This window comes from Chaetodon trifascialis, chromosome 14, assembly GCF_039877785.1.
Source record: "Chaetodon trifascialis isolate fChaTrf1 chromosome 14, fChaTrf1.hap1, whole genome shotgun sequence".
Classification (NCBI taxonomy): Eukaryota; Metazoa; Chordata; class Actinopteri; order Chaetodontiformes; family Chaetodontidae; genus Chaetodon; species Chaetodon trifascialis.
In genome coordinates, this window is record NC_092069.1 from 14044936 (window position 1) to 14054928 (window position 9993).

The 9993-nt window shown below is 43.4% G+C and overlaps 1 protein-coding gene across 5 annotated transcripts in view; it reads left to right on the plus strand.

Annotated features, from left to right (window-relative positions):
* kif26ab (kinesin family member 26Ab) overlaps positions 1 to 9491 on the plus strand; it is a 70137-nt gene extending 60646 nt beyond the window's left edge. For 3 of the 5 annotated variants that reach the window (XM_070980081.1, XM_070980084.1, XM_070980085.1), the window contains 7 exons: positions 478 to 637; positions 994 to 1156; positions 1961 to 5216; positions 5829 to 6022; positions 6907 to 6930; positions 7178 to 7328; positions 7429 to 9491. In XM_070980081.1, the coding sequence (XP_070836182.1) occupies positions 478 to 637; positions 994 to 1156; positions 1961 to 5216; positions 5829 to 6022; positions 6907 to 6930; positions 7178 to 7328; positions 7429 to 7610 (4130 nt within the window). In that variant the 3' untranslated portion in view covers positions 7611 to 9491. The remainder of the gene's footprint in view (positions 1 to 477; positions 638 to 993; positions 1157 to 1960; positions 5217 to 5828; positions 6023 to 6906; positions 6931 to 7177; positions 7329 to 7428) is intronic. The other 2 variants (XM_070980082.1, XM_070980083.1) reach the window with 2 other exon arrangements.
* Positions 9492 to 9993: the final 502 nt, after the last annotated feature.

Here is a 9993-nt window from a genome sequence, read left to right on the forward strand (position 1 = left end):
ATGTATGTATTATACTTTGGTGAATGAGCGAATGATTTGAAGCCTGACTGGCAGGAGTTTCATGTTTTGTTGCTGCTGTTGCAATTACATCAGTCACCCACATAACAATGCACAGCCCTGTGATTTTTACAATGACAGCCAATTCCATCTCGCTGCATTTTAAATCATCAGGAGAGCAACTGAATGTGTGTTTCTGATTGTCAGCGGATTCTTTCGTTTTTATGTGTCTAACCATTGGAGCCTCCTAGTTACCATGAGTTACACATCTGGTGGGGGTTTGCCAGACTGGCTGCAGTTTGAATCACTTCAGTGTGGGAATCTTACTCATGAATAAATCAGACAGCTCTGACAGTCACTCATCTAGTCTTGGCTGAGCTTCGCCTCTCCTGTCATCATGGCTCTGTGCATGAGGAACTCACTTAAGAGAGGGAGTGTCTGTGCTGTGCTCACCTGGTTGTTCTTCTGTCATTGGCACAGTGTCAGGCGGACGGAGCAGGCTGCACCTCATCGACCTGGGGAGCTGTGAAAAGGTCCTGAGTAAAAGCAGAGATGGAGGGGGAGGCTTATGTCTTTCTCTAAACGCCCTGGGGAATGTCATCATGGCTTTGGCAAATGGAGCAAAACATGTACCTTACAGGTAAGAAAACCACCATTAGTTTTACAGTCACTTTTACTGTTTTTTGGCTTCTGTTAAGTTGCATCTATGAGTAATTGTTTCAGGCAAGTGGCTGCATGTGTCGTGAGTCCTGCGGGTTTACTGTGCGACTGTTTATTTACTTTGTTTAGTTAGTCTTATATAATAGCTTTCACTGGTTGCAGAAGATTATATTATAGTTACTCAGGTATGAAAAGACTAATGACTCATCATTTTGAGAGTATCTTTTAGCTCAGATAATCCAAATGGCTCCACCCGGACTCCTGTCATCTACCTTTCTTGTCAGTTTGAAGTATAACTCTGCCATTTGCTAGTAACAATGTAAATGCACCCTGTAGGGACAGCAAACTGACAATGTTGTTGAGGGAGTCCCTTGGCAACATCAACTGCAGAACCACCATGATCGCCCACATCTCTGATTCCCCCGCCAACTACGCTGACTCACTCACCACTATCCAGTTGGCATCCCGCATCCACCGCATGAGGAAGAAGAAATCTAAGGTGCAGTGATATTACATTTTTACAATTTAATAGCTTCATAGCTTCTAAATAATTATTCCTCCAATAACTGTGCTGCATTTAATGTCCATTGTTTGTAAATGATAAATGTAGAGTAATTATTTAACATTATATATTTAAGTGTTGATATTGTAGCAATTACATTCCTAATGTGTATGTGAAACTTTGATTACATTTGTCATATTTCATACCCTAACTTAAGTCCACACATTTTTCTTCCATCTGTAATTTTGGAACTATTAAGTAAATGTAATGTGTGAGTGCTTCTGCAAATGAAAGATTATTAGTGCGGTAACTCAGAGCTAGTTTTTCTCTTCCTCAGCACATAATCATGTAATCAATACCACTGCCCAAGGAAGTGTGTAATGCTCCTCGGATTAGGGAAATATATGCTTCAGATAATTAGTTGGAATGACAGCATGTATTTATTCAGCATTGGTCCCAAGCATGGTTATGATTCAGTCCACACACACCAATTTGTATTATTGACATTAATTTCTGTGTGTCTATTGATGTGCACTTTTAACCTTTAGATAAATATCGACTGGTAATTTCGTAGGAATGCATATTTGCACTAAGATTGATTTCACTATGAAATTATTAAGAACAGAATAAGATATAAATTATGAGTAAGATGGTTTTATAAAATGAAAAGATAAGTGATGAAATGAAAAGAGTTATATTAATATTGTAAGAAGATAAAATCACACTGCTCTCATCACTTAATGAGCTAATTTTCAAAATCCCACAGACTCACTTTGCTTCTGCTTTAACTCTGCTTTGCAGTATGCGTCCAGTTCATCTGGAGGGGAAAGTTCCTGTGAGGAAGGGAGGATCCGCCGGCCGCCACACCTCAGGCCCTTCCACCCTCGGACGGTAGCCCTGGACCCAGACCTGCCCTCAATGCTCAGTGACCCAGACTACTCCTCCAGCAGCGAACAGTCTTGTGATACTGTCATTTACGTGGGCCCTGGGGGGACTGCCATCTCAGACAGGGAACTTAGTGACAATGAAGGCCCACCTGCCTTTGTTCCAATCATCCCCTCCCTGAACAAGAAGAAGCCTACAAAGGAGGGCTCTCTGGACAGAGACCAGTTCTTTAAATGCAACACATTTGCTGAGCTGCAGGAGAGGCTGGAGTGTATAGATGGCAGTGAAGAACCCACTGCCTTTGTTGGAGAGGGCAAGCGAAGCCAGGCCAGCCCCAAGACTGACAAATCTAAGGAGATCCAAGGCTCTGGTTCACCAAAGACTGTAGCAAATATTTCTTACACCCAAGAGGGCATCTCACCCAAACAATCTCCTAAATCTGTTGCCACACAACCGCCTAACAGCCCAAACACTAAATATAAACTGGACAGTGCCAAGATGCAATGCATGCCTACACCACCATCAAACAGTGTTCTAAATGTATGCAGAACCAGCGCTGATGGTGAGAAAGCCTTGGTTTCAGAAAGCAGAGTGAACATTAACAAACCTAATTCTGAGCCTGTGGTAAGAGAAAAGGTCTACTTCAACAAGAAAGCTTTGCCGAAACCAGCTCCACCTCCTTTACAACAGAGAGACTCCAGCAAGGACAATACAGACAATGAGGAAAGATCCAGCACCAGAATGCCTCCTGTAGGAATGAGTCACCAAGCTGTGAAAAGAAGGGATCCCTATACATCCCCGTTGGTCAGAGCACCAGTGGAGGTGTGCCAGGTGCGGTCTACCTTGAGGGAAAGATGTCTGGATCGGGACATCCTGAGAGCCACTGTCACCTTGCAGCAGCCTGTGGAGCTGAATGGAGAAGATGAGCTGGTGTTCACTGTGGTGGAGGAGCTGTCTATAGGCAGCATTGTAGATAAGGGTCGGCCTTCCAGCATTATCAGCTTTAACAGTGACTGCTCCCTTCAGGCCCTGGCCTCTGGTTCACGACCTGTCAGCATCATCAGCAGCATCAATGATGAATTTGATGCCTACACATCAGCCGTAGGAGGATCAGAGGTGAACATTGCAGTGGTCACGCCTCTTCAGGAGGGACCAATGGAGTGTATAGATAGCAGGGGTTCATCTATCAGCTCTTGGCTGAGTGAGGTCAGTGTCTGCACCTTGGAGAGTGATGGCGCTCATTCTACAGACGTCTTCCCTCCACAGGCCAAACACATGGGACCAGAGGCCACCTTTTACTTAGATTCCCTGGAGATGTTCCACTGTGTATCCTCTCCTAGAGATGCCAAGAATTCCTTAAATGACAGTGGATTCAGTTTTTCTGAACAAGATAGTGATAGTGCCACCTCAAGCAAACTATCTTTGACCAAGTGCCCCCCATCTCCGGAATCAGCCAAAAGCTCCCTCAGATTCACATCTAAAATAACTAAAGCTCACTCACTTAGCACCTCCCAACTTCCACAGGGCCCCTCCATTGTCCACTCCAGTCTTCCCAGGAAGATTAAACCTACCTCATCCATCTCTCATAGTAGCAGCAGTAGCAGCAGCAGCAGTAGAGAGCCACCAAGGCAAGAGCCTAAGCAGGAGGATCCTTGGCAGCGCGACAACAACCACTCAGAACCTCAGTTTTCTGACTCCAGCAGCACCAGCAAATTTCTTAGAAATCCCCCCAGTGGCATCCCTTCAAGCAAAACATCCAACAACAGCAACAGTGTACCTCGCCCACCCAAGGTGCAGGGGTCTACCTCATCCCAGAGGGTGGTCGATGGCTGTGAGAAGTCAGCCAGCAAGAATCCACCCAGCAAAATGCCTCAGCTGAGACGAGGTGCCACCACCTTGGGAACAGTGCCCGTCATCCATTCCTCCACAGAGTACAAGGGAGCCCAGGATATTAGTGCATCTACCACAAGCCTTAAATTCTCCTCTCTGGGGAAAAACAACAAGGCTAACTCACAGAAAGCAAGTAATCTTCCTAAACCTGGTTGCACCTCACCTCCTCCACCTCCGGTGAGAAAGTCCAGTCTTGACCATAAGACTAAGACCCTGCTGTCCCAAAGTGCCTTAAAGTCAGCATATGGGGAGGCAGGAAGGGCCTCTGGAGCAAGGGCAGCTGTATCAGAGGATGAGCTTGAGGTACGTCACAGAGTAGACTCTTGTAGTTTCAAATCCTCCAGCCTCAACACAGCCAAAGTTACCTCCAGCCTGAAGGCCAGAGGCCCTAGAGGAGAGGCCGGGCAACATTATGGCAGTCAAATGTCCCTGGAAAGGTGTGAAAGCCTGTCCTTATCGGGTTCCAGAGCTGTGCTTAGTAGAGAGAATAGTGGGGCAAGTCTGGGGAGCAGCAGTGGCAAATCCAGCAAGTCCATTCCGAGATTTGGTATTCCTAATTCATCCAGCTCTCCTATAGCTACCTGTCCATCTTCCCCAAGTGGAGGAATGCTTAACAAACCTGGTCAGGCAAAAGCTTCTGTAAATCCCAGAGCATTAGGGGCAGTCAATGGCAGTAAGGCACGCTCACTGTCAGCCAACAGTTCCAAGGGCCTAAGCTCCTCCACCAAGTCTTTGGCCGCTCCTGTGACGAGAAATACCAACGCTAACCTCCCTCCATCAGGACGGACATCAGCTCCTCGTACCACTGCGGCTGTCAGCAGTAAGCCTGGTAGAGGAACTATTATGGGCACAAAGCAGGCCATGAGGGCTGCCAACAGCCGTGTGAGCGAACTGGCAACAGGCAACATATCAGGCAAACACACAAGAGGTTCAGGAGATTCAGACAGCGGGAATGACAGCGGGGTGAACGTGAATGATGACAAATCCCCCATAGCCATTCTGCCCTCTCCATACAGCAAAATTACAGCACCCAGGCGGCCTCAACGTTACAGCAGCGGCCATGGCAGTGACAACAGTAGTGTGTTGAGTGGGGAGCTGCCTCCAGCTATGGGCCGCACAGCTCTATTTTACCACAGTGGTGGCAGTAGCGGATATGAAAGCATGATCCGTGACAGTGAAGCCACAGGCAGTGCTTCCTCTGCCCACGACTCCATGAGCGAGAGCGGCATGTCCTCTTCGGGCAGAGCGAGGAGCTCCAAGTATCCCAAGAAGAGAGCAAACGGTGAGATTTGGGTTTGGTACACTTACCAATACAGGTTTAGGTAATATATACAAATATTATTAATATATCATATTGGTAATAGGAATGTATGTGAGATCCATCAAACTGTGTTAGCCAACATACTGAAATAGTATCTTGAAAATAATGGTGTCTCCAGGAAATTAGCCATGTAGTGGTCCTAACTTTATGAATCCATTCTTATTACTTTCACAAATTGGTATTTCATTGGATTTTCTCTCCCCTCGAATCAGCAGCTTACATTATTCATACATATATGGGAAAATAATGAATGTTTCAAACAAGACAACTTCGAAATAGCAGCAGTGACCTGGTTCAGGTTTTTGTAGCGTTGTATGTATAACCATTTGAATTCAAGTGCGTTAAACCAGCCTTTTGAATTTATTTTTGCTGTGTATATACAATATAGTAACTCATGAAACCCTTATAAATATGCAGTCACCACAACACTGCTGGCTTGTGTAAGCCTTGCATCACTTTACATCCCAGAGTGAGACTCATACATATTTACTCATAGATCGCAGCAAATACTACTCTTGTGTGTCAGTAGTATTGTATGTGTAATGTAACTGGTGCCTCTGCATGGCTTTGTAGGCTTCCAGAGAAGAAGGCTTATCCCCGCACCCCTGCCAGACACTTCTTCCCTGGGGAAGAAGGCAAGCACAGCAGGCCAGTGGGTGGACTTGCCTCCTATGTCAGGACCGTTGAAGGAGCCTTTTGAGATCAAGGTATATGAGATTGATGATGTGGAACGGCTCCAGAGGCGGCGCCAGGAAGAAACCACAGAGGTGAGCGGAGGGTTACTCCCGACTTGTTCTACATGGTGGTTCATCTTGCTGAACTTGTTTTAGATAATGTAATGTCTGGGTCAAGGTCTTGTGAATCCCACTTGCTAAGCCTCAGCAATATTTTGCATGTGTGACATTGATGCCATAAATGCTGAAGATGTGCTACACTGACTTGTGGGAATGTCTTAGCTCACTTCTTCCCAGTTTCTTTTTAAAGAACAAGACAGGAATAATGTGTCTCAGACGTCTGACCTTCAGTCAGCTCAGTGGCAAATCCTGGAGTTAAAACGTCTGTATCCAGATTCCCAGAGCTTGGTATTTTGGCAGCGATCCTCAGGAATGTCAAGAGTTCAGGAGGCAATTACTGACGAGGGTTAATTGGTTTGGATATGAGTGATGACTCGGCTTACTGCAGACGGTGGTGGTGGTGATGTGGGGTAGGGGGGTGAAAATGAAAAAGAAGATGGTATGAGAAGATTGGTCAGGGAATGCGTAATGAATGCGAGGGTGCCCAACACAAGTCCAAATCAGCTAGCTGGCTGCCTGATCGCTTTTTATAGCTGACTCCTCTTCTGTGGATCATTAACGGCTCCCACAAGTTCAGCACAGCCAGTCAGGGATTTCTGAAGAGAAGATATTAAATCAGCTAGATGGAGGTTTGATTTACTTTCAATTAGGAAAAAAATGATCTATCTCTCCCAGACGTCACTGTCTGAATGACAGCATTGCTTTTATGTGACTCCCTCACTATTTCAAAATCTGTATTGGAATCTTATGCATGTACATCAGTGGCCTGTTCACAGACTGTTACTGTATTCTATTAATATAATATACTGTCTTGTTTAACATGCTCTTATTCTATCTGTTTTCCCCAATCTCTCCAGCAGCCATTCCAGGATGTTGACAAGGTGAGCTAATTTTCATGATAACTGACACTTAATTATCAGCAGAACAGGCTGTTTTACAGTAGTTTCATATCCATAATAATAATTCTATAAGGTTTCTGTCTAAGAATGACTTTTACTTGAGTTTTCCTACGTTATTCTGTGTCAGTTTGAGGCTTTTTGGCTTGTTACCTTCAGTTGATAATTTATTTTCAAATGTTGAAACAACTTTAGTGTGGTCTCTATAATTAATAATCTCTCTTTCTCTCAGGGCCTACAGTATTTTAACAGTAAACTGAAGATGCTGGAGAGAAGGCAACAGCAAGTGAGGGACCTGAGGGTAAAACATGAAGGGTTGTTGGAGGAGTTGGAAGACACCAAGGTGCGACTGATGATGGACCCCAGCAAGTGGACAGGAGAGTGTAAGTAACTGCTAAATGTTCTTTTATTGTAAGCTGTGAATTTTAAAAGATCCTTGGTTACAGACTGTGTAACCGAACATTCATTTCTCTGTGCCAACAGTTGAGGTGGACCAGAATTTGGATAAAGAGTCTCCAGAGTACCTAGAGGCCTTGGCACAAGTCACGGAGGAGCTGGAGTTCTGTGTCAATCTATGCAAGTCCCGTGTCATGATGGTGACCTGCTTTGACATCAGCATGCCAACACCTGGTGCTCAGGAGGGACGGCGTGAGGTCGAAGTCTGAGGACAAACGAAAGTTGAGGTGGAGAAATGAGGAAGTGAGAAAACAAAGGATGATGAAATGTAGCTGCCAGTCTATAGATATCACTGGAATGAAGAACAGAGGTGACACAGGTGAGATGAGAGCGGATCTTTGCATGAAAACAAAAATCTTAACCACCTAGCTACAGTGCCTCGTTGTCGTTTTAATGGCAGAGAAATGAAACGTGAGCACAAGGCAGTGGCCATCGCTTATTCAAGAGTCAATGAACAACACCTGGAAGTGCCTTTTTTATTGTTTTGTTTTGAGTCATTATTTTTCATATGGTGCAGGTATCTTAAGCATACCTAAGCAAACCCTGAACATATTGCTTTTAAGAAAAATATTTTATATTGCATTGTATAGTGTATTTATATGATTATGTGGTGTGTACAAATATCCTTTTAAGGGAAAAAAATAAAGAGGAAAAAAGAAAAAGCAATAAGCTAATGTTATTGCGCTCCCAGACTTTGCCTTTTCTCTTGTTTCAAACCTCAGTCAGCATTTTATCCATGTTCATTCAGCCTCTTGCGCCTTATGTTACCTCTCTGGTTCTGTAGTTTTCTAGATTTTCAAACTGGACTATGTTATCTCATCAAAGACTGCATTTGCTGTTGTCACTCATCGACTGCCAGCTGGCCTGTGAAAGCTAGCAGTGTTGAGTGAATGTTTTTCTCTCCAGTTGCCTTGATCGAAATGGGTCTCAGTAGATGCACTAAGGTAGAGCAGCAGTTACATTCGGGGACAGAGGGCTTATTCAAGCTGTGCTTGCCCATGTTTATCTCACTGCAAATGAAAGACAAAGCCAAAACATATCAATCAGAGGACCACTGTGATGGATAGTGAGTGATTGTTCTTGATTCAGCCATTTTCTCTGGTGCCTCAGTACAGTATGTGGTCATGCAACCCAGAGAGAATTAACCCTCCCTACATTGGCCGACGAGGATAGCATGATGAACTTTTATGCTGATATCAGTGCTCATCAGTGAGCCCAGTTTCTCTCCAAATGGCCTTGGACTGGGTGCTATCTATACACTGTAAAACAAAGAGGCACAGATGAGATGGCACCAGTCTACTGGCCTCTTATACCATACTTTATCAAGCGCTACCAAGCCACAGCTCTATGCATTCCAATACATTTACTGCAACTACTGGAAGATCCTCAATGCTAACTTAAGGGCAGAAACACAGCTTGACCTCTTTTGTCCCCAGTTCTTTTTTTAAAATCGGTAAATTAGCAAAGTTGGTTTGGTGTCCCCAACAAAGACTCAATAATTGTTAGTTTTCTGTGAATTGATGCAGTGGATAAAGGCAAATGATCGTGATATTGTTTTGGAAAATCAATCATGATATCAGCTCTTTGTAGTTGCCAGAATGTGCTTGTTATGAATCAAACGGCTGACACACAGAGAACAAAGATGATCAGTGAAAATGATTGTTATGGAGAACAAACTGGCTTTGTTGGATTTTGGTATGTTTGATTTCTATATCTATGACAAATATGACTTTGTTTTCTTTCTTTTACAAAGATGTACTCTCTCAGGCCCTCTCTGAAGATGCTGCATGAGATTTTTTAACCATTTTTAAGAATGATTTCTACTCCATTTTTACCATTCTAATTTTTTACAATAACTTCAGTTTTCACTAATGTGGGGTTAGGCTCATAAATTAAATAACTATTACCAAACCAAGACCTTTTTCCAGGAAATTATTATATGTAAGGTCATATTTCATATCAAAACCCATATTTTCGAATATCTTTGTTTTTGTATAGGATTTTCAAGCCCTGTGTATAAATGTATGATATGGCAGCTTGTGTTTTACTTTTACAGTACCTGTGAATAAAATGTTTCTTCTTACTGATGATTCAGAGTTGGATGTTTTTCCTCGGGTCACATATTCTATATTCATGGCATTGCTTATTTCTACACCACAGTCAAGAAAGAAAAAAGGAGCTCTGTTTCACAGCAGCAGTCAATCAGGAGGGATCACAAGACTGCATGAAGGGGAAACTTCAAATTATTTCAGTAGTTCGAGGCTGTTTCTGCCTCCACATTTCCTGGGAAATCAATTAATCACTTAGCTTTCCATCACTCCGGTAGATGAACAGATTACTACAACCTGGAATAGAAGAGAAATGAAGTGTTGACAAAAACAGAAACACTGTGTTCCTTGCCTGCCAAAGTACACCTAAATTTTCCATATTTTTGCAATCTGTAGAATTCATTTTAAGATTTTAATTGGTTTAATAGGCCTAGAAAACATAATATAGTTAAATGAGAAAAAAAGTTGTACAAACGTCCACAGCAATGTTTCTGACTCATGTTAGTATTAAAAAACAAACAAACAAACAAAAAACGTCAAAGTG